General features: G+C 36.6%; 2 protein-coding genes across 3 annotated transcripts in view; one reads left to right on the forward strand and one right to left on the reverse strand.

Moving 5' to 3' along the window:
* The window catches only part of LOC146489638 (5'-3' exoribonuclease 1-like), a 38,677-nt gene extending 37,091 nt beyond the window's left edge, over positions 1–1,586 (reverse strand). Inside the window, 2 exon segments of the mRNA XM_085103604.1 lie at positions 999–1,130; positions 1,382–1,586. Coding sequence (XP_084959730.1) covers positions 999–1,130; positions 1,382–1,456 — 207 coding nt within the window. The 5' untranslated portion in view covers positions 1,457–1,586.
* Positions 1,587–1,705: 119 nt separating this feature from the next.
* Positions 1,706–23,640, forward strand: part of LOC146489639 (protein ELYS-like) — a 32,967-nt gene continuing 11,032 nt past the window's right edge. Inside the window, exons 1-26 of one of the 2 annotated variants that reach the window (XM_085103624.1) lie at positions 1,706–2,330; positions 4,795–5,006; positions 5,491–5,562; positions 6,215–6,323; positions 7,129–7,183; positions 8,467–8,622; positions 9,666–9,774; positions 10,136–10,195; positions 11,548–11,686; positions 12,515–12,611; positions 13,701–13,794; positions 13,882–13,943; positions 14,301–14,426; positions 14,576–14,663; positions 15,316–15,405; positions 15,884–16,024; positions 17,128–17,177; positions 17,759–17,813; positions 18,412–18,436; positions 18,603–18,680; positions 18,997–19,114; positions 19,849–19,905; positions 20,743–20,799; positions 21,472–21,564; positions 22,579–22,669; positions 22,955–23,054. In XM_085103624.1, the coding sequence (XP_084959750.1) occupies positions 1,873–2,330; positions 4,795–5,006; positions 5,491–5,562; positions 6,215–6,323; positions 7,129–7,183; positions 8,467–8,622; positions 9,666–9,774; positions 10,136–10,195; positions 11,548–11,686; positions 12,515–12,611; positions 13,701–13,794; positions 13,882–13,943; positions 14,301–14,426; positions 14,576–14,663; positions 15,316–15,405; positions 15,884–16,024; positions 17,128–17,177; positions 17,759–17,813; positions 18,412–18,436; positions 18,603–18,680; positions 18,997–19,114; positions 19,849–19,905; positions 20,743–20,799; positions 21,472–21,564; positions 22,579–22,669; positions 22,955–23,054 (2,792 nt within the window). In that variant the 5' untranslated portion in view covers positions 1,706–1,872. The remainder of the gene's footprint in view (positions 2,331–4,794; positions 5,007–5,490; positions 5,563–6,214; positions 6,324–7,128; positions 7,184–8,466; positions 8,623–9,665; positions 9,775–10,135; positions 10,196–11,547; positions 11,687–12,514; positions 12,612–13,700; positions 13,795–13,881; positions 13,944–14,300; positions 14,427–14,575; positions 14,664–15,315; positions 15,406–15,883; positions 16,025–17,127; positions 17,178–17,758; positions 17,814–18,411; positions 18,437–18,602; positions 18,681–18,996; positions 19,115–19,848; positions 19,906–20,742; positions 20,800–21,471; positions 21,565–22,578; positions 22,670–22,954; positions 23,055–23,640) is intronic. The other variant, XM_085103631.1, reaches the window with a different exon arrangement.

Raw genomic sequence — 23,640 nt, forward strand, 5'->3', positions numbered from 1 at the left:
TCAAAATTTTTTTACACTTTTGGCAATGTTGAACTACGTGTTCAAATGCCCCCAACATTTGGTTCACCAAAGTGTTGAATGCATGTTGAAGCAAATGTTGAAACCGTTTAAACGGGCCTTAAGCTGGTTCAAACAGATCACTAGTACAAACCATATGCCACATCTATTTCATTAAGAACATTATTGGTCATTGCGACTGGTTAACAAGATGAGCAAGACAAAACTTTGATTTCAAAGCCCCAATCAGGCCAGACAGTGTCCAATGAATAACAAGCTTGTGAAAACGTTTATACCTACAACTTGAATTAATGAAACAGAGCTTTACATACAACACTTTTTTTATGAGAATGATGTATTATTCAGTGGTGACACAGCTACAGGCATACACAGAAAAAGGAAATCCGAGTGCTCCTATCACGAGTCGAACTTATGACCTGAGTTAAAGGAGACTTGTGGCAGCTCGGCCATTAAACTAGATTCTAGTGTCAATAAACATCCTGCATACTGCTAGGATTTGAATATTGATGCGTGGCATTTGCATAATGAAATAAACATGATGGTATATTTTAAGCCTGATAAATAAATGAGACTGATGTGTTATTCAGCGAGTGACACAGGCATACCTGGCAAAAAGAAATCTGACTTCTCCCACCAGGAGTCGAACCTATGACCTTCCGATTACTAAATTGGATGCTCTACCACTGAGCTATGGGAGACTTGTGGGACCTACGCCATTAATCAAACTAAGTTCTTATGAAAGAGTCAGGAATCTGGAAAATTTTTTATGTATGATACATTATATCACCTTAAAGGTACTTATTACTGTATTTCATAAATCATGTAAATACTGAAAGAAGTATAAACTTTGCCCAAAAAAGTTTTGAAAGGAAATGGTGATTCAAACCCAACAAATATCTGCAAAGGATGGAGCGTGGTGGAGGTCTGGCATTTAACTAATAGTGGTATAATAAAGCAAAGCAGAATAATACATAACTTACCTCTATGTAATGAAATATATCAGCAAAGACATCCTCTTCACTTTTTCGAAAATGGGGATCGTCATCATTTGGATGGGCACATGGGTGAATGATGCCATTCATATCCAGGTAAAGATTGTCAAAGTCAGGAATCTGGAAATTCAACAAACTACAGTCCAGTGTGATATAATCAATCAATCATTAAATCAATCAATCAACAAACAAAAGCATAATACAAAAGATCAGAGAAGCAGCTTATATATGTGGCCGTGTAACATCAGTGATGACAGAGAGAATCTAAAGCTTAAGGCCTTAATAATACTTATAATTTCAGAAGTTAAATCAACCTCAGTACAGCTCATCTTTAGACACTGCGACTACATAAGCTTACTATTCAAAAATACCTGGTGTTCCTGAATGACTTGACTTAGACATGGATATCGTTCACTAACCCACCGATAGAACTTTGGCACTCCCATTGCTATTTCATCTAAAACCCACTTGGTGTTTATGAAATGGTCTATGTCCTAGGTTTACACCATTTACGCTCTATTTCCTCTCTAAGAACTCCATTCTCTCGATCGATTCCTGGAATCGCAAGTCGGAACGCACGCATAGCTTGCCGCTGACTATGGTTTTTCGAGCGGTGACTCATGTAAGAGACATCAATAAACCTCAAAATCGGGTGCTGCATTTACTTGGGTCGACAGTCGGGGGTGTTAGCGGTTGGTGTCCGATCGAGCATGCTCTGATTCCAGTCAAAAAGAAAAATGGCGTGTTCCGTACCGCGCGAAAACAAAAATTGAGAGATCCTGAATGACATTTGTTTGGAGGAAAACATAGAAACAGTGAAAAGTAGTGCTTATGATGTGGTGACAACAACTGTTGTTTAAAGATGAAGCGTGCTTGCTCTCCAAACTCGATAACACCGTTAAGGTGTTACTCCAGTGTGACTATCGAATGTTTAGAAAGACCGGGTGTACTTGACGACACGGAGAGTTATATTTCAGGAAGTGTTCTTAGAGGTGGGAAGCTAGCCTGGCTCGTTCGTGGAGCCACTTTGGAAGTCATTAATACAGTGACTGGATCGCGGCATGCCTCTTGGAGGTTTGGTTCGAGCTTGCAACGACAGCGCTCCGTGTGTATTTCCTCCGTGAACGAACTTCATATGGAAGATGGTACAAAGCTGTTGGTTGGAATGAAAGATTTATCTGGTGCTGGTGGAGGGATTGTTTGCATTTTTGACCCGTTTGTTTCGCGAGTCATTAAAGCTATTGAGATTCCTTACCCTGTCACGGTAGTGGAAGGCGTGACAGGGTCTGGTGGAGCACAAGCAACACCTCATGCTCTCAGGTCTGTTTCATTCCCGGGGCGGGGGGGGGTACTCCCAAAATAAATTGGGTGTGCGGCCTGCTTCCCAAAACCCTTACCCTATTTATGACGAAAATCTGCGATTTTCCGTACCCTATTTATGATCTGACCAAAAATTTGATACCCTATTTATGACTTGATAGTGTCTGGTCAACTTCAATTCAAAAACCCCTGGAGCCCAGCGCATGACCGGAGCGCATGACAAGCCGTTGCAGAACGTACACAGTTGCTGTAAACATCATGATGAAGAAGTAGCTTCTTCAAAAACAACAACAACAACAGCAACAAAAAAACGAATTCAAAACTAGAGTGAAAAAATCGATACCCTATTTATTACCAAAATGGCTAAAACCGATACCTTATTTATGACCAAGGCGGTTGAAAAACCATACCCTTTGGCACTGCACATACCTATTTAGCCCATATAAGGGAGTACCCCCCCCCCCCCCTTCCTGGGGGTTTCATTTGTTTTTATGTCGGCAGTAGTGGTTGATTTTGTCTATTAGACTTATTACTAAGGTGTAAATCTGTATAGATGGGAAAATTGGAGACTACCTCATAACCAGTGCAAGCTTTAATTAACAAATATTAATGTTGTGTCGTGACCACTAATGAAACAAATGATGGATCAGAGAATTAACTCTGCAGTGTACATGTCTGTTGTAGTGCTAAGGGAACCCATGAATTTCCCTACTGAGTATATCTCCAGTAAGGAAAAATGGGAGACAGCATGAGGCAAAGAAAAAATCTTTGAACTCAGTGGGAATTGAACCCAGAACCTCTTGATTTGATCACCGTTGCTCTACCAACTGAGCTACAGGGCCAGACGGGAGTAAGTTTTGGGTGCACTAATGATGTACTAATGATGCAAATGGTGGATCAGAGAATTAACTTTGTAGTGTTTGTTGTTGTGCTAAGTGAACCCATGAATTTCCTGCTGAGCATTAGCCCTGGTAAGGAAAAACTGGAGACTGCGTGTATGGGGGCAAAGAAGAAATCTTTGACCTCTGTGACCTTCACAGGATATCTTGTCGAAGCTTACATTGAAACGCACAAAGTTCAATTCGATTCCACGTGGTAGCAAAGGTCAAGCAATCGCACAAACACACAAGGGTTTTCTTCACACGGCCAATAACTTTGTTACTAGTGAAATAGCTTGCTTGAGTAGCGCTGTAGCTGAGTTCTGATGATTACGTTGTATTGTGATTCAAACTAAAAAAGGCAATCAACAAAGAAAGCTCTGTGTAACAATAATCTACTAACTGATACAACTTACAACATGTAATGAATAGCTATTCCTAATAGAATCAGATAGAGCTAAATAACAACAATAATCGAATCAATAACATTAATTTTAGATAAAACAACTAAAATCGCTTACTTTGGTAGAGCTCCTGGCAAGGTTTGGTAGCGTAGCTGTGTAGCAATCTCTATCTCTTCCGATAGCAAGGATAGCGTAGCGAACGATCTCTCAATAGCAGCTAACCTAAGTGACCTTTGAAACCCTAATAAGCGTGTAATCTGAGAAAGTAGCTAACTTAGTTTTAATACGTAACTAGACTCTACATGAAATGCGCAACGACTAACAGAGAGCGTGAATTAGGCAAATATTAACGTAATCAAACAATATCGCAACAACTAAATCATCCGGAAAACAAAATAGATAAAAAGGCGTTTCAGGGCTAACAACCTCAGCAGTAATCACCTTCATATTCACTTTGTAACATTGATCCCCATAATCAACCACAACTTGCTTTCATCTGGCCTCGTACATTAGCTCAGTCAGAAAACTGCTGCGAGCCTCCTTAAGGATGGTGCCTACTAATACCGAAGTATTTTTGTGCGGCTTATGACTATGTGGGAAAAGCAGATCTTGGCAAGGGCTATTGGAATCCAAACAGAAAATTGGAGGTAACCACGCATTTTTTAGAGATAATTTAGCAACAATTAATCTAAAAAGCAGTAAATTAAAAAGCAATGTATGGAGTTTTTTCCAAATTGAAGCTTTATTATCTCTGAAAAATACATGGTTACCCCCAATTTTCTTTTTGGATACCAAAAGCACTTGCTAAGCTCTGCTTTCTCCACATAGTTTTAAACCGCGCAGAAATATCCCTGTATTAGTAGGCACCACCCATAGGAAACCCAAGTATCTCGAGATGCACAGAATGTGTGCGCAGTAACAAAAGTAGGCACCGTTCTTAAGCAGTTTCAAAAAGAAAACCTGAAATAAATTCAGGTTTGAACAGGATTCAAACCCATGACCTTTGCAATACAAGTGCAATACTCTAGCATGTTGGTTTGAATCGCATTCAAGTCTGTTATGGAGCAGAACACAAAGATCTGTCAAATGCATTCACTTGACAATTACAAGGAGTTTTTTGGTTTTTGATAGTATTGATTAGTTTCAGTATTAATGACAGTGTGTGTGACATTTTTCTTTCAGCCAGCCGTTAAAGCTGTTATTTGGCATTGCAGCTGTTGGCACAGAACAGGGACACTGTTACTTAGTAGATCTCCGTCTTGATGATGAAGGAGAAGAGTTTGATGAGTGGCACATGAGTCCTATTGAAGTGGTGAATCCTTTATCACATGACATGGCACAACTCAGAAATACTGCAAGGATAAATGGAACCCACTTAGCCATTGAGATAGGAAGTATGCCTCCCTGTATTTTATTATCATGATACATTACATGTTTGTTACTTCCACTTGACTGCTTTTGTCTCAAAGACTTTTTAAAGAATAAATTTCACACCATACAACAACTTACAACACCACCCAGCATGATAATCGTAATGGTTTGTCCTGATCACCAGTTAAGCCCGATGTAGGGATCAAGAGGTACAATAATATAGAGGGCAGATGGCTATAGGCATTGTCATGATGAAGGTAGTGGTACAAAGCTACGTTGGCCTACCGTACTCCTGACAAGCAGTTGGCAAGGGCATGTCAGGCTATTAATGAATGAAAACCAAGCATATCAAAGGAGGAAGTCGTGGTTTTGTTTTGGTTATGTTTCATTATATTGTTGCAAAAGCAAATTATTGAAATCTTAATGGCTGGGGTATGAGGTTAGGTCCAGCTTATGAAGCACTGTATGTTAGATATTTCATCATCATTTTGTTCTATTCATTTTCAGGTTTTTGCCATGTTTTTGGAAGATTTTCATATGTGAAAAGTGATTTTACTGAGATGAAGAGCTTGTCCTCAGGTACAGGGTTTTTATTGATTAACTACTGATTTTATAAAATAGCAGAGATTTTAGTGTCTTTCCTATTAAAAACATGGTTGTGAAAACAAGCTGCTATTACATCTTTATCACACTAGCATGACATACATGTTGGTGTAGAAGTCATGTCATACCACGCATTGGTGGGAAAACCACTGGAACAAAACCTGTTTTTGAACTTGTTTTTGTGCGAGCTTCTTGCTGCTAATAAAAGTAATTGTCACCTGAGAGTAGAATGATGTGTCACTTCATTATTGTTTTTTTTTACGACAATAATTTCTTCCTTATTGAGTTGTCATAATTTGTAACTACATGTAGTTAGGGGCAGTGTTGCCTATTTTTGTGCCACTTTGAATAGCCCAAAAATATATTTGAATCCTTAAACTAATGGTTCAGATTTGTTAACAATAACCCCACTAGTGCACAGAAATCAGTATTTAATTATGTTTGGCTGTGGATGGCTAAGATAGAAATGGATTGCAACTTGAAAAAATTGACCCCCGGCGTTTAGAGAAGTTGCTAAAAAAAATTGATCACATTTGACAAGGTGGCATAGTATGGGACAAATCAAAAGCCTACCTTTTATGCAAAATTTTGAATTTGAATTAATGTAAGGTGTTCTGCTTTTGACCAGGGGATGTGTTCGTGACAGCTATCAAGTATATAAGGCAGACAAGCTTATTGATTGTTGGATTCAACTTTGGTTGCTTTCAGATGTGGAACATGGAAACTCTCACTCACATGTAAGGCTTGTAAGCCATTTCATACAAGAAAAAGCCACAATAACTTTGCATCTTTTTTCTAAAATTTATCAGGAAACCATTTGGTATCACATTCTGTTCTTAAAATTAAAAATTGTTACCATGGTACTACACTGTACAGTCCAACCTCCACGTGTGACCACCTCTCGTAAGCGACCACCTACCATTAGCAACCATCTATCAAAAACACCAATTTTTCGTAGTCAAAGCCCTATAGTTGAAACCTCTCATAAGCGACCGCAAGCAGTTTTTGAGCTGACAGCTTTATAGTTTTTCATTGTTTTTGACTTCTTGTAAATGACCTCGTAAATTCTGGGAACTAGCATAGTACATACAGCAACATGGACATCAGACCATATGTCAAGTGGTCCACTTGACATATGGTCTGATGTCCATATTCACTGTATGTACTACGCTACTCCCAAGAGTTTATGAGGAACCTTTAGTGATAGGCTAGCACTGCTCATATTGGAACTAGGAAAATGTATGCCATAAATTCTCTTCGAATAAGTGGATATGTCAGACCTGTTCCCGGTAGAGAGCCCCTCTGGTTCAACTCTCGTATGCAACCACTAAATCTTGGCATTTTGGGTGGTGGTTTACAGGAAGTTTGACTGTATACTTTGCATAATTTTATTGTAACAATTTTTGCATTTTTTGATTACTTTGGTGCCTTATTTTATTTTTGAGAAATTATGATTTCAAGATGGTTGCCATTTGGAAAAAAAATTGTGTGGAATAATAGGGTATGCGTAGCACATGAGTGTTGATTGTTTGTTTCCCACAGATACAGCAGTCAGGTTGACCAGTACTATTCAGCAGTGACACACTTCATGTATCAGGTCAGTATATGTCTACAGCTTCCCTTGTTGTAAAGCAGGAACACAAAAACTTTATTATTTGTTGTGAAATCCCTTTCAGAACCTGACTGAATTCTCTTGCCAAAAGAATTGGTATTTTTTTATGTGAGTGACCTAGTGAAGATGCACATTTTGTGTGCATTTGCTGTATCTGTGGCCTAACAGAACTACTTACAAATTACTGAGTCATTAGCAAATTGTTCAGAACCTTTAAACCAAGAATTTCCTTCACCAAAATTCTGTCTACCCATTGATCTTCAGACAGAGATTGTGTACAAGATAGGCAAGGGGGTTAGTTTCTATTTAGAAACTGTGGTGCTGCATCAGTCGGGGAGTGAAAATGAATATTTGGTTTTATCAACTAATTTGATAAGGTAATTTGGCTACTGTAAAGAGATTCCAGAATTCTCAATTCTCTTTATGGTGGCCAAAGTATTTTATCAACTCCTTGATAAAACCAAACATTTGTTGTGTACAAGATCCCTTGTGTCGACTGTTCCTGGAGTTATATACTAGGAGAAACAGGCCGAAAACTTTTGACCCAGTTCAAATGTTTGAATTCACGCATGGAAAAATGAACATTCAATAATTGAATGCTCATTTTTCCATGCTATGGCAATTACCAAAGGTGACTACAGAGTGCAAAAGACTATTGAATGCAATGACTATGACTAATAAAGTGGACAATAATTCCAAGCCATTGATTCAATATTCAATTCCAATATTCCATTATTTTATAACATTTACTTTTTCAATTTACTTTTACTTTTTTACTTTTCCTGTATGTTTTAGATACAAATTTACTACATTCATATTTAACCACCCGTTTCTCTATTAACATTTTCTCTAGTCCTTTTTGTCTTTTGGTGTATGTATGGTATTGCTTTTATTTTTCACTTTTTTAGACAGTATAGGTGTATATGTTGTGGTTCAAAATGTTTTTGGTTTAAATTTTTTTAAACGTTTCATTTTTATTTTCCTTTGTGCGGTATTCATTACCATAAGCTGAGACAAAGGGAAATAAAAATCAAACTGGTTTGAAAACTTTTGAACCACAGCATATATATATTTGCAAATTCACACTTTTTTAATCCTTAGTTTAAGGCTTCAGACAGGAAGCCAAAAGCTTCTGTTTTTGAATACATGTACATAAAACCAGATAGCCATTTATTACTCAATTAAAATGCATGTAACTACTTCACCAAAAATGGGCTAGAGGAGAATTGTTAAGCAGAGCTCAACTTGCGTTATTTTTTTATGAATAGGAGCCAGAGAATGACCCACGTTATTGTTGTTACTTGTGGGTTGCCAGAGGTCCTCTTGTTCCAGAGAACTCTCCAGAGACTCCTGCCACCCTCACTTTATATCAACTAGTTTTTGCCTCCAAAGATATACTGTCAGGTTATGGAATTGTCTACAAGGTAATTTCCTTTCTTTTTAGTAATGAAATCTTCATGCTTTATGTGTAATGCAAATTATTATAATTACAGTCACTGCATGCCAAATTACCACCATCAACATCATCGTCATTAGCTTATTTTGTTTTAAATTTGCTGGTTTCCTATCTTGGAGAAAAGTTTAAAAGTTCATTAAAAGCACATGTTTTTAAGGCTTGCAAGTTGTAACTATATATTTTGAAATATTTAACAAATTGACGGCAGTTTTCTATGGTCTATACTCTTATAGACCATAAAATGACGTCAAAAAATGTTCAAAACTCAAGTGGAACGGCGAGTGGTTTCACTGCCAAGTTTTGGACATTTTATGGCATCATTTTATGGTCTGTAAGAGTATAGACCATAGAAAACTGCCGTCGATTTGTTTTTTACAATAACATGGAAAAAGTACAAGCGGAATTGACTATTTTTTTCATTGAGAAAGCGCGCGCGTTACATCTGACGTCATTTTTATTGTCTGTACTCTTATAGACAATAGCTACGAGGCAATCAGCGCGCGGGAATTTGGACAGTTATTATTAAAATTCTTTTTAGTTATTATGCACTATTGAAAATATTTTTTTGCACACTGTGTTTATTTAGGTTTAATATCTATTTTGTACAGTTCCATTTGGTAATGTGCATTGCTTATATTTTACATGTTTACCTTAATAATTAACTAATGGTGTTAAGATTGTGCATAAGTTCCTTGTTAGCCCTTTTGAAGTCCTATATTTGTTATACTATCAGTTTTAAGCCGTAGCGACATCTTATCTTTGGTGATCATTTTCTTTATTCTCAATACCTTTATGTGTGATGAAGTAATGATACTGGTAAGAAGAAATTAGATACTGGTACTGTAACTATAAGGACTTAAAAGGTTAATATGTTGCATTTTATCTCAAGTGTGTGACCTTGATCTAATCATTAGTTCAAGGTCATGTAGTAAAAGTTACAAGCTCATAATAAGTGTTAAAAAATTTTGTCTGCTGAAGGTAAGTGTTAGGGTAATATTTTTGTCTTGTTAGGAACTAAGTGGTGTTGGGCGTAGATTTGAACATCAACTCACCGCTGATGCTCATCATCTTGCTGATGCAACATCTGTTGGAAGTAAAATCATTTGCTGTTACACATTAGGTACATAACTTCAATTTTTCTATATATTTCCTTCTTTTTCCTCGGATTGCATTTTCAAATGAATTTAAACCACAGGGTGCCCTCAGTCAAGATAGCACACATGTTTTGAAAATAATATATTTTCAATGTAGGATGGTTGATTTCAACACTTCTGCTAGAAAACTTGTCATTGTAGTTATGGTCATGTTGTTGGTGGTGCAAACACTGTTTGTGATTCCACAGTTTGCTGATAATGTGAGCTGAATGATTAACCAACAAAACACATAGTACCTTCAAGTGCTTAAAAACTGGAAAGCAGAACTTCTGCCTATTATATTGAACATATTCAGTGGCTAAGATTTTACTATTTATTTGGTTGTAGAAAAAGATGGAAGTTCCTTTGACAGTCCAAGAGTGGATGATGCTGCTGGTGGTTTAGATGGTGAGTGTTGTGTTCCTCCATCTTTTGTGGTTGAGAGCCAGAGCTGTCATTAAGGGCTGTAATCCATAACACCTGTTATGGCTGAATACCCTTAAAAGATCGTTGATGGGTGATCTTGATGGCTGTAGGGTCATTTTTCTTGGAAAGCAACAAGACTGTTACAAGTGAGAAGTTTAATATAACATGTGGCGAAAAACTTAATGACTGCCCTGGCTGGAACGCAGAAAAACTTAATAAACCATGATAACAATAATTGCAGTTATTGCTCTCGTGTGGCTGTATTTTACAAGGAATGTTACTTAATTATGTCATTGGCTCTGTGCAGGCACAACAGTTTATATTATCATGCGCAATGTCGTTGCCACTTAGTCAAACGGTAACCACAATAAAAGAAGATAGGATAACAAAATTAATAACGTTTGGTTTTGTCAAAGGCAAATTTAAGTTACCACTGTGAAAAGATACAAAAGCTGTAGTTTTTGAGTGCAAGCCCTTTGTCAAGGGATTCATATCCATTCAAGGAACTGTGGATTGCGTGGTTTATACGTTGAGTATTGTGAACAGCAAGGATAAGTGGTTCAGTGAGAAGCAGTTTTGATTCTGTAGAGATTAAGAGTGCCAATATGAAAGATGAAACATCTGTACTGCTTTTCATGTTGCCTCCATGATAAAGTGAGCAGTTCAGTTGAGTTTGAGTCAAGATATAGTTAACTGACATTTCTTTACTTAGAAATTGGTAAATAAAGGTTTCAGATCAAGTTTAAAGAAAACTGACAAGAGATTCAGTTTACATGATGTGGCTGATAATTTGGGAAAACATTGCATTGCCCTATCTCTTAATCTTTGTCACTCATAAACTCCTTGTGTCTTTAGCTTTGCAATCATTTAAACAGCAAACTTAACTCAAACTCAACTTACAGTAACTCCTACTTAGCAAAATAACTGATCCCTTATGAAAAAATGTGCAGTTCCAGATAATATCCACATTCCCCCCACGGAAGGTTTTTTTGTTTTGCACCGCCTCCCCCTCCCAGTTTTGCTTCATATTTTGCTTCTAAAATTTTGGCTTGTAAGACCCCCCTCCCCTTAGAAATTTTCTGATGACCTTCCATGGTGTAGGTATGGATTTGTTCTGGAACTGTACAATCTCTGTATATGACGAACATTTGGAGAACTGCTTGCTTTTCCTTCATTCAAGATATTGATTGATCTTTGTGGCATAAATGACAAACCAAAATAACATCGCTCCTTGACCATGTGTGTTATAAAAGTTGTTTTGTACATGTTTTTCTTTATTCTCCAGTCTTTGTTAGATATGTGTATTTTATGCCATTTTGATTTTTCTGTTTCAGTTGATCATATGAAGGATCTCACTTTAGCTGTGTGTGTTTGGGAGGCTCCTGCCCATGATCCACATTCCAGACCTACATGTTATTTAGGGATTTTTGATGTAAATTGTTGGTATCATTCACAAATGCCACCATCCATCAGGTAAGAAACTAGAAAATTGCCCCAGGGAGTCTAGGTAATGAAATAAATATTTATTATTAATAATAATAATTTATTATAATCGAGGTGGTCTGATCAACTGAAGATTAGACTTGGCGTTTAACTACTAACTAGTTTCTAATATTATAGTAATTATTAGTAAAATAAAATATAAGAAATTGAAATACTGTACATGTATAATTATTACAAACCTTTATGCTTTCCTTATTGATTAAATCGTATATCACTATTGTATATTTATTATTATTTTTACAAAAGCTCTGCCACAAATTGTTGATCTGGTAGGCTCTGTCAAGTGTGGCCCTAATCAGTTACTCAGTAAGATAGGAAGAAATGTACATAATACCTGTCACAGTTATTCAGAACTTTCGAAGGAAATATCAGAATATTTACTGCTATGTATGCACATGGCTCTGACTTCCCCTTGTTGTCGAGTCAAAGAGATTTTCTTGTTACGAGTCATTGCTGCCAACATTAATTGGGGAAGCAAAGAACATTGAGGCTTGGTAGAGTTTTTTGAGTTTCAGCAAACAGAGTGGCCTTAATTGCTCTACTGGGAGTTGCCGTGATCAGTGAATGTGATTTTTATTATTTTTCGCACATTATTTTATAACCTTGGTTAGTATTCAAAAAGGCGAGAGAAGGTAGCTGAGTTGATGTTTGTTTGTTAAACTGTTGCAGTTTTCGAACTCACTCTTTCATAAATCAGTGAAATACTTAGAATGGCTGTATAATTTCTTTTTCAGTTGCACCAAATATGGTTTGTAGAATATTTTTTTTGAAAGTATTTCCTTCATGTTGTTTTATTAGGGATGCCATGTTTGGTAGTAAAGATCCCACATGTCCGTTCTTTGCTTTCTTCTCTCTGGCTGACATTCTAGACATTGCATCACCTGATGGGATAGTGGTAAGTCATCAGCACAGTCAAGTGAATTGTGTATCATCAGTAGATGGTATTAAGGATGGTACCTCGTTTTGCTACTGTACGTACATTCTGCACATCTCGAGATGGTCCAAGAAACTCGGGTTTCCTATGGACCACACTTACTAATACAGGGATGATTTTTGTATGGTTTATAGCTATGCGGGAAAAGCACATCTAAGTTATTGGTATCCGAAAAAAAAAATTGCAGGTAACGATTCATTTTTAGGGATAATTGAGTTTTAATTTGGAAAAGAAGCCATGCATTGCCTTGTATTTTACAGATTTTTACAAATATTGTTACTGAATAATTATCTCTTCAAAATGCACTGCTGCCCCCAATTTTTTTCTTTGGATTTCAATAGCCCTTGGTAAGATCTGCTTTTCCTGCAAAGTCCTAAACTGCGCCAAAAAAAAAAAATAGCCATGTTTAAGGAGGTACCATCCTTAATTAAGTCTCCAGTTATTGACCTGTCTTGCTTACCTGCTTTAATAATCTTTAATCTTAAATAATCTTAAATGAAATCAGTGAGGTTGTATGAAAATTCTACTAGTTTCAGGGTCATTATTGGAGTAATTTAGTAGTTATTTAAGATGGTGCTTTTGATTGCATGGTTATGTGGATGGAAAATAGGGTCAATGGAATTCTTTGGCTTTTTCCTTCTGTGAAGTTTGTGGTGCTGACTGTCAATCAATCCATTGGTTGCAGAGTTAACAACAGAGTCAGGATAGCCACTTTATTAAAACTGAAACCTTTCCTCTGCTTTGTTGGAAAAATCATAGTCATCCCATCTTAAGTGTCAAAGTCAGGACCACACCCACCAGGATGATTGTTCATTACATCTTATGAGGACACTCCTAGTTTTGAACCATTTACACTAACTAATGTTTTCTCACTAACTTAGTCAGTCAGTCAGATACAAAAATGGTTTTGTCCCTCCAGCTTCCTATTCTAATTCAATCTGTTATTTCAATAGGTAAAGTGTTTGGTTAGTAATCTAGCCAATTTCTTTTGGCTTTTAGTCTCAAGTCTTGATGTTGATGTTAATTTTGCTGTTCTGTTATTGTTTTTAGGATGTATTTGTAGATGCTACAACTGTTTCCAGTTTTAAATCTAGTGCTGGGTCAACACTTGAGCAGCACCTGTGGCCAGCTTCTCTAAAGTTTGGTGAGCTGACATGTTTCATTGTAAACGAGCTTGACTTTGTTTTCCCTTTCTTATCAGCTTTTTTCTGTTTAATGTTTTATACTTCAGATACATGCTGCCTCATGGAGACAGGACTTGTGGATTCAAAGTTCTTAGGAGTCCAGCGTCAGGTGAGTTATTAAAAGTGCTGTTGCTCAAACCAGGCTACAAAAAAAGTGCATTCTTCATTTCTTGAAGGATGCAAGTTTGTGTCCAAGCAAGCTTTATTTCATTATAAACGTTGTCTTTGCATATCCATTTCACCAAGCGTTGGCATTATCATTTTTTTTTGTTTGTTTGTTTTTTGTTTTGTCATCTCTTCTTGATGTAAAATTTACACCACTACTACTCGACAGAAGAGCTACCAAAGTACATATATATGTATAGTATATTTATCTGAAAAAACTAAATAAAACAAAATGCAAACAAGATATTGTTACATCACCTTGACTATGCTCTTTACATTGCTACATGTAATTTCATTTAAGATTCTTGCCAACATGAGTAAACAGGGAACCAGTTGTCTCTCTGATGCACATGAGTATTTCAATATGTGCTATGTTGCTGGACTACTTCCCAGGAATTTTGATCTTTCCAAGCCTCAAGACAGATCGGTGAGTAGTTTGCATTCAGGTCTTGTTACAATATTCATCAGCAACAGCTCAAAATTACCACTGTTCTTTTCAGCAATAGAAATTGCTAGTATTGATGACTTCATTCGCCATACCCAGAGCTCATTTTGCCATGGTCATTTTTGTTGCAGTTTCACCTTGAGGCTCTGTTTTCAGTTGCCTTGGAACATGGTTTGGTGACATTCATTGTGTCATGCATTCAGAAACTGGGAGCAGGAAGTAAGAACATTTCCATTGTTTACAGTATTTGGGAAACACAATAGCTTGCTTTATTGTTTGTTCACGATGTAAATGCTTTTATTCCAGTAGCCACCACATACAGCTATAAGCACAATGTTACCATAGTTATGTAACATAGATAATGAGTCCTCGTTGTGGTCTAATCACCTGTAGAGTAGTATTCACCCACATTGACAACTACTGTACATTAGAATACAAATCATAAAGAAAACTATTGTTTCTCTTAATGCATTCCCTTGTTGAACACTGTCAAACAGCATCTAATCATTAATCAAATGAAGGAAGGAAGAAAGTGAGCAATTGAGTGTGTGAGTATTTGAGGAGTGAGTGAGTATCTGAGGCATGAGCTGGTTTTTGCTGCAATTTTTTTCTTTCTAACAAGAAGAAAATGCATTGGTAATGCCAACATTTCATCCTGGACGCCAAAACATTGCTATCTGTTTATTAATACTTTGTGGTAAAAGTTTGATTTTGCATGATTATAATACTTCTATCAGAAGTTACTAATCATGCCCTCTCTTGACAACCAAAATTGACCTCAGCCTAAATGAATCATTTTCATTAATTTATCTCTCTAGTGACTAAAGTAGAGTAATTGTGCTAATCTCAGTGATGTTTGAATTTTCCTTAGATGTAACTCATGGAGGTTGCAACTTAAAGTTGATATTGGACTGGGCTTGGGATCGAGTAGTGGACATTAAAGACCAACTTGACCAGCTCTGTAAGAACAAAGACATCATCTTTGCCCGCTTTGTAATAATTGGGTACCATCTGCTAGGATTTCTTGTTGTAGCAGTTTATTTGAAGAGTCTTAAAACCATGGTTTTATGCAAGAACTTTATTGTTACTTTGTCTGTTAGAGATTAGTACTGACTGTAAAAGTCAAAATGCTGTGCACAAAAGGGACAAAATTGAAGGGCACATTTGAAAAAAGGGCACAGTATCAATATTTGTTAAGATACTGGAGTTTTACTTGAAATTTCTTCTTTTCTTACAATGTAAGAGTGAAATGTTTGTAATTTGCTGTACAGCAAGTATTGTTAATAGCACCTGTGATTGATGTTCAAGAAAACTTAACAATCACCTCATATCTAATAAGCATCCCCTCGAAACAACAAATAATTTAACAAACACCATGGGCATTTATTAGGTGATTTCCTTGTGTTTTGTAATATTGTGATGGTGATTTCTTGTTGAAGGTGTTCCATTGTTTGATTGTGGAGGTGGTACCCCAGATGATCAGATGCTTTTGATGTTGAACAATCAGAAAGTACAGCTGAGTCACTTGACTACTATATTCCAAGCATTGATTACTCAGTCAGCACCTACCACTCACCAAGGTAATATTAAATGCAAAATGCCTGTCAGTGTTGATTGTTATTTTATCCTCCTGTAATCTTATCATTCTTCTCTACACCTCATGATCATTTTATCTGGAACTCACCAAACATAGTTTCAGCACTTTTCATAACCATTCCTTTGTGAGAAGGATTGTGTGTCAGTGGAATGACAGTACCTATTGTGCACTTGACTTTTACTTTTTTATGAAACTCTAATTTTGATTCATGTTTTCCAACACTTCGTGTTATTAATTTTTGATGGTTTTTACCTGTATTTCCAATTTTAACTTGTGAAGCCTCTTAGCTTTCTATCAAGTTGTAGCAGTTAGGGGGAAAATTTGGTTAGTTGGTTGGTCAATTGATATTTCCATCCCTCATAAACTTTGACAGGTAATTCTGCTGACCAGTGCAGCCCTGTGAAATCATTACACTACTGCTGGCCCATAGGTCAACAACATGGCATCCTTTGCAACTGAGAATGATAGTATATTTGATTGCCCAAAAATACTTCAAATTTCTTTGACTTATGAGTAAAGCCTAGTTATATCTGAACCAGTCTATATATTTTCTTTTGCCTGCTACACAGACGTTCTTTTGAATCATCATGCAATGTTTCCATCCTTGACTAGCTCAAAGAAAGTCTCTATCATTGTTTTTCTGATTTCAGTGCTTCTCAAAATTCTCCAATACATATATATGGAGCGAAATGTCATAAACATAAAGCATTTAAAAAAAAAGAAACTGAAAAAATTCTCGTGTATCCGCTGGGGATCAATCCCCTACCTTCCAAACACCAATCTGATATCTTGGCATTAAACATAATTTGCCAAAAGTTGGTGGGTGATTAGCCGCCCTCGTAGACGCTCTTTTGGCTCATTACACAATCTTTCCTGCTTGTGTGATAAGCCATAAGAGCATCTGCAAGGGAGTGGGTGATGTAAGGAACTATTTATAAACTGACATCACAGCCACCAACAGCCCTTTGCTTTTGAGAAAAACAATTTGTCTTCACGCATTCCCTAGCAGGGCCTTTGATTCTTTTAACTCCTTATTAATATTCTAGAAATGAAACTGAATGTGGTCATTGTTTTTTTTAATTTCAGGTCTCAAGGACTTGGAAGCAAAATATAATGTTGTTAGCATTCTCTTGCTGGTAAGTTCAACTTTTATGTTAAAAATATCTGAAAAAAAGAACTTAAAAACAAACAAAGAAATGAAAAGAAATGTCAGCATGTCTTGGAACACAAATGTTCAGGGTAAAACCCTTAACTACACTGATGAAAGGTTATGCCGAGAACATAATGGCACACTACCGATAATGAACATAAGGATAATAATTAAATAACACACCACAGCCAAAGTTCAGCAACTTTAACACTTCCTCATGGAGAAAGACATAACTAGAGAAAGTGCAGTTCCAGGAGATATCCATACTCCCACCTCAGAGAGAATTTCACATAGGACCCCCCCATCCTCTGTATTTCCCCTTTTCAAGGTATGTTTCCCCCCCCCCCCCCCCTCCACTCCTTCGGAAATTCTTCAGGTATAAAATACAATAACATAGTAGTTGCTAGAGATGTATTTTTTTAAGGCTAGATTTGAAAGAGGAAAGATATACTGGGTTACAAAATATCTTTATCTAAAGAATTAAAGTACTTGTGACGTATAGGTATCCTCCATAAAGATTATTATTACCCTTGAAGCTGAAGAGTGTTCCATCTCACTTTGTTTTAGTATTTGAGAGTTGTTTTGTGGCTCATTGGTCAGGGACTGTTACCTGAACAACCTGGTAAATATTATCAATTGAAATTTATTATTATCTAGTACCACTGTAGTTCTTTGCTTTAAAATACTTATTAAAAGTGTGTTTGATGTGAAAGAAAATGCACTGGTAACACCCCTCCCCTCCTCTTCTCTGGGGATGAAAAATTGCAGTGGTTCAAGATGGCTTGCAATGTAAAACAAAAAGTCTTGCAATCTTTCTATAACCTTTCCTGTCATCATCTCAAAAGCATTGTTTGGCTCTCATGGCATATCAGTAATTTCTGCACTCTCAATTCTTTATATAAGTGGATGCCATATTAAGGGAACACCCTTCAATTAAATGGACAGCAAGCAAAGTCCTTCAATTAATTTTCCTTCCCACTTTTACTGTAAAAAGCCCTTGTGTTAACCAGGCACAGTCACCTAAGAAGTGGCTAAAATATGGCTTGATTTTTGGCCACTCCCGTGACATTTTTTTGCTCATCTCTTGAATTTTGATATACCCTACATGTTCACTAGAATACAATGTGATTTGTAGAAATATCCCTTAGTGCCACAGACTAAATTGTCTAACAAATTTATACATTATAGTTGCTTACTGAAAAGCTTTTTTTTTATTTCAGAGGGCTCAGTTACAGCAACAAAAAGGTGAATACCATTAGTGATCAACACTAAATTTCTGCTTAAGGTCACGAGAATAAAGGAAATGATCAACGAACAAGGATGTGAGCTGTGTCCTCTCAAGCTTTGTTTTGTCCTATTGTTTTCTTGACTGAGCAGCACAGAATTGAATTAATTAATTTTATCATTTCAGAGGCCATTGTTACCCAGCTATGTCCCTCAGTGGGGCTTGTGAAGATCGAAGGAGAGATCTAGAAAACCTCTGCACCAAGTATGTTTCATTTTCTTTAATTGTTTCTTATGTACGTCAGTAAAAGTTGCAAAAGTTTTTATTGATGAGTCACTGTGGGTATATAAAAATATTAATATTAGAAGTAAAAAAATTAGCTATTATTTTTTTGTTCAATTTTTTGGGATCTCTTTTTAGCTTTTCAAGAATTTGTGCATTCATCAGTAAGGCCCTCTGCTTTGTGTAAATGACCATATGATAGCAGGGATAGCAGGGCCAAAGGCAAACTTTCAAGAGATGCAAGGCAAGTATAAGTTTGCATTATGCTAACACAGTACTGTCTTGATTGTTTTATCAGTGAACCAGGATCTATTGGCCTGATGGTAGACAAGCTTATTGCTCAGCTTGGTAATCAAGCTGTGAGCCAGTGGATTATTAAGGGAGGAAGTGAACAGTATCCACCCAGCAGTTTGCATGTAAGTTGAGTTAAACAAAAGTGCCCTTATTCTTTTGTTGTTGATTGTGACAAGGGGGAAAGCATTCAGCTCTTTAGTTGTTTCTTTGTTGTTAGTGTTCCTGTTGCATGGTCTATATCATTGGCATTGTTATTATTTACTGTTTCTGTTATGCCAGTTTTCCAATAACAAATTAGGTGAACAACTAATTAATCAAAACTCATGATTCTCTGGAGTATTTTCAGCCATTAATTAACTTTGTGGTTTTAGTTGCTAGTTAGTGGGGCAGATTTAACACAATTAGTAGCTGGTGTTTGTGGGGAGGAGTAAATACGAGTCCCCTAAAAACAACTGCGTGGGAGGCTACACAATTAGTTGATGACACACTGTTCAAGATAACGTCTCCAAAGACCATCAAAATGGCAGTCAAAGTCACCAGTGATAAGGGCTTCTCTTACCTGGATCATCGTCACAGCTTGATTAATCTGTTTAATTTTACTCCATATTCCTTGATTTGTTTGTCCAAACTCTTGTTGTTTGGATTTAATGGTTTGTTCTGCTCTCTCTCCAAATGCTTTTGTCAAGGTTATTTGTTTTAGTTTTAACTTTACCTTATGAAATAGGTGCTAACTGTTTGGTTTTATTTGCACAATACATATTAAAGGACATTTCAACTAATTTTTGGCGCTGACACCTTCCTGCAGGTAGTGCTCCTGTCATTACATTAATGATGAGTGTGATTATGATATTTTCAGGGACTGTGCAGTTTGTATTTAATTGAAAAAGTTCATCCCACCTGGAAACACTGTATTGTATCCTTTACAAGCCAAATGTACCAAATCCATTCTTTAAAGCAAAGTAGAATGTAAATTCCATGGCAGGGGTCCAAACTGGAGAACCCTCCATTGTGTGGATGTGGCCGTATTCTTTTCTTTTTTTTGTTCTCAAAAGTGCATGTGACCTCCACTGTTGTCAGAGAACATCACACATTCCATTTGAAAATCTCTGGTAAGGTGAGCGAAATAATAGAGCAAGTCTACCCTGACTGGGGAGAAGTTTGTCACAGGCAGTCACATGATCAGCTGAAAAAAGGGGCCTTTCTCAACAAAGGAAGAGAAAGGGAACAAGGTTACTTGACTCACAGTCTTTAATAGGAAGGCATTTCTCTTGGATACTGGTTTCAGTAATTTTACTACTGGCGATCTGTTCCTCAAATTATGAATATTTGTTTTCCTTGCCTGTTCAAGTTACACTTGAGTCTACTAGCTTGATATAATGTATAAATTCCCTGATTTTTTAGTCGCGAGATGCTACATTTGGACCTGTAGGACACGCGGCCAATGTCCTAGAATAGAAGGCTTTCCCCTTTTTCCTCTCATATTACAATTTCAAAAGCTGTTGGTAAAAAATTCTTATCTGTTGCAAAGAAGACCACATGTGCATCACATATCTGAAATTAAGTAACTACAAAAAAATGTGCAAATACTTTATGAATGTAAATTTTAGGTGCGTAGCGTTGTGATATGCGTAATGCACTAACTGATTTATTTTGTTAGTAATGTATCCTAAGCATTCTATTGTTGAATTAAGAAATAAAAAAAATAAAATTAAATAAATTCTTTGATTACATACTCTTTAACCTACCAAAGGTGTTCTATCTGTTGCTTGATTTGTGTTTTCTGGATACTGAGCTTCAACAGAATGAGGTATGTACCAGATTATTTTGTATTCTTAAGACCAGATACTAGGAAACAAGGAAAACACTTTGTATCCAGTAAGTTGGAACACATTAAGGTGCAAAACTAGTGTGATTCATGATTTTAATACTATACAAATTAATTCAGAAGTTTAGCTTTGTATGTCAATACAAAACTTTACTTCTGTTAGAGTTGCTTAGAAGTATACCTTTGCTAGGGTTATGAAAGCTTAATGAATATCTCAACTAAGGGCACTTTCCATTTGTCAGAACTAGTGGGCAGAACCATTCAGTTCATAAACAGAATGTACCAATTTGAATGCTAGTCCTTCGAATTTCTTCAAAATATTGCATTCCAGTTTCATAGTGATTATTTTTTAACATTTTGCAGCACCATCCCTTCAAAATGACTCACTTGATTTACAGACTGGCCGGTCTGGCCTGCCAGTTCTAGCAAGTGGAAAGCACTCTAAGGATCAAAATACCAGTCATTACTGATGTTGATTGACTGTAATATTATTTTACTTATGTTACCTTTTTTTTCTATTTGTTTTATACCTTTCTTATTTCATTTTTACTTGCCTGGTTGTTTCCTTCCTGACTTCCGCACTTGTTTGTTTGCATTGTTAAATTTATCAAAAAATGTCTTGTTAAAGAGGTTTTGTTTTACCTCTGCTTTTAGGTGGCAGCAAAATTTTCTGAAGAATTCAACATGTCAATAGGCTTGATAAGACTCATTCAAGGCTTTTGGCTGCTGGATCACCAGTATTTTGAGGTGTGGCAGTGTCCCTTTTTTTGTTAGTGATGTTCTTGTTTAATAGAATGAAATTAGATTGCAGGTGATTTACCAGTAAAATCATAATTGGGTTTTAAACTTATGATAGGGTGTATCTACAATCCTAGCCAATATTTTCCGAGACAGATTCAAAAATAGCATTTGCAGTGTACATTTGTGTTTTGGATATCTATAACCAGTCGCTATAAGGTTTGGTGGTGCTGTCATTGCAAATTTCTGGAAGCTCCACTCCCGAAGCAATGTTGATAGCCACTGAAATCATTCGGACTGTAAATAAACACAGCAACATGACAGCATTGCATGGGGGCAAGGCACGGATGTATTTCATGTTGAATTTTGGAAATCATCCCGACATTTTTGGCCAGGATTGTAGATGGGAAATCATCTTGTAATCATTATCAAACACCAAACACTTGTTATGGACTTTGCATTTGAAATGCCTTAACGGAAAGTAAAACACCAGCGACTTAATCTCAGACCAACAGCAACAACAGTACACATAATGTACCATTATTTTCAATGCGAATCATAACCTGCACAAGAGGTACGATTTCTGTTCTACTCACTGCATGTGGATTTGAGAGGGAAGGGGGGAGGGATGGAATTTGTCTCTAAATGGGTCATTATTTCAAGTGCTGTACAGACGCTATGAAATGGCAACACGATTGGAAATAGAGTCACGTGAACAACAAGAGACAGAAGGAGCAAGAGACAGAAAAAGAGAGATGCCTTTATTGATTGAGGTTAACCCCATTAGTGACTGAATATCCCTGCTATCGATGGGATAAATCCCAAAAACGTTTACAATGTGAGTTAATGAGGAGACACAAGGCAAATTCTGTAGCATATTTGAAAAATCATGTTGCTCCAAAAAGAATTCTTGTCTGTAATCGATACATATTTCACAGCATCAAGGAAGCATAAATGGAAATGATGAATCATTACAACTTATCAAAACCACCACAGTCCTGAAAAATTATTTTTCTCTCATAGGGTGCAGTGAGGAGTTTGGTTGATCCAGTGATAAACACTGAACTTGGTGTGTGGCAGAGAAGCTTTATTATCAAGACTCTACTTGCTCAAGGTAACAATGATCGCAACTTAACTGACCTCAAGACTTATGCCAAAAATGAACTTACTCCCGGAATATACCACTCAAGCATCATGTTAGACTTGCCTCTAGCCGTCTTCTTATGCGCTGAAAGAGTGACTGATGAGCGATGAGGTCAAGAGGCGAGCAACAAAATGAAAACGGACTTTGAGAAAGTCTAGCACATGTATCTGGATATATCTTTTGACTTTGATTGAGAGTTTTGTTATTTTTAGGAACTTACAAACAATTTGTACTTGTACATTTTTTATTGTTTAGGGGAGTCAGAAAAAGCTTTGTACTTTATGAAGGTTACACATCCCATTGTGCAGGACTTTAATGATGTCAAGTTGTTCCTCATGGTGCTGTTAGCCAATGGGTAAGAATGTCCTACACTGTGACTTCTAACTCACAGTCAAAGATTTTTGGACCAATCATGAAAGATATAGGCTATAAATTTGTTATAGCTGGATGCTCTCAAAAAAAATATAATTATTTATCAAAAATAATGGATTGAATGAGGTGTTTGTGACGAGTTATATTAGTTTCTTGATGAAATCCACATGGCATCCTGATACGAATATCAAAAGAAATTTGACTTTTGGTCACACCAAAAACGGCAAAGTTTTTTTTTTGTGTGTGTGTGACACCAAAAGAAAAACAGAAGTCTGCCTACCCTCATCTTCTCTGTTAGAGATAGCTAAAGATAGAGCTTTATTTGGAGGCTAACATTTATCCTACAGACAGCGCCTTCATGTATTTGTAAGTTATACAAATATTATTTGTTCATTAAGTTCAGGTGACATTAAAGTTGTATATGTTTTAATGTTCATTTAGATGTTTTATTTTAAGGAAAATCGGTTATCTTAGCAGTCATCGCTAGATGGTTAACAGACGGGCTTGGCTAAGGAACTGTGTCCGGCAATTCCTTCTTTCCTGGATGGAAGAGGGAAAAGCTGGTGCCT

Source organism: Pavona decussata, unplaced genomic scaffold (genome assembly GCF_977016875.1).
Source record: "Pavona decussata unplaced genomic scaffold, jaPavDecu1.1 SCAFFOLD_4, whole genome shotgun sequence".
Classification (NCBI taxonomy): Eukaryota; Metazoa; Cnidaria; class Anthozoa; order Scleractinia; family Agariciidae; genus Pavona; species Pavona decussata.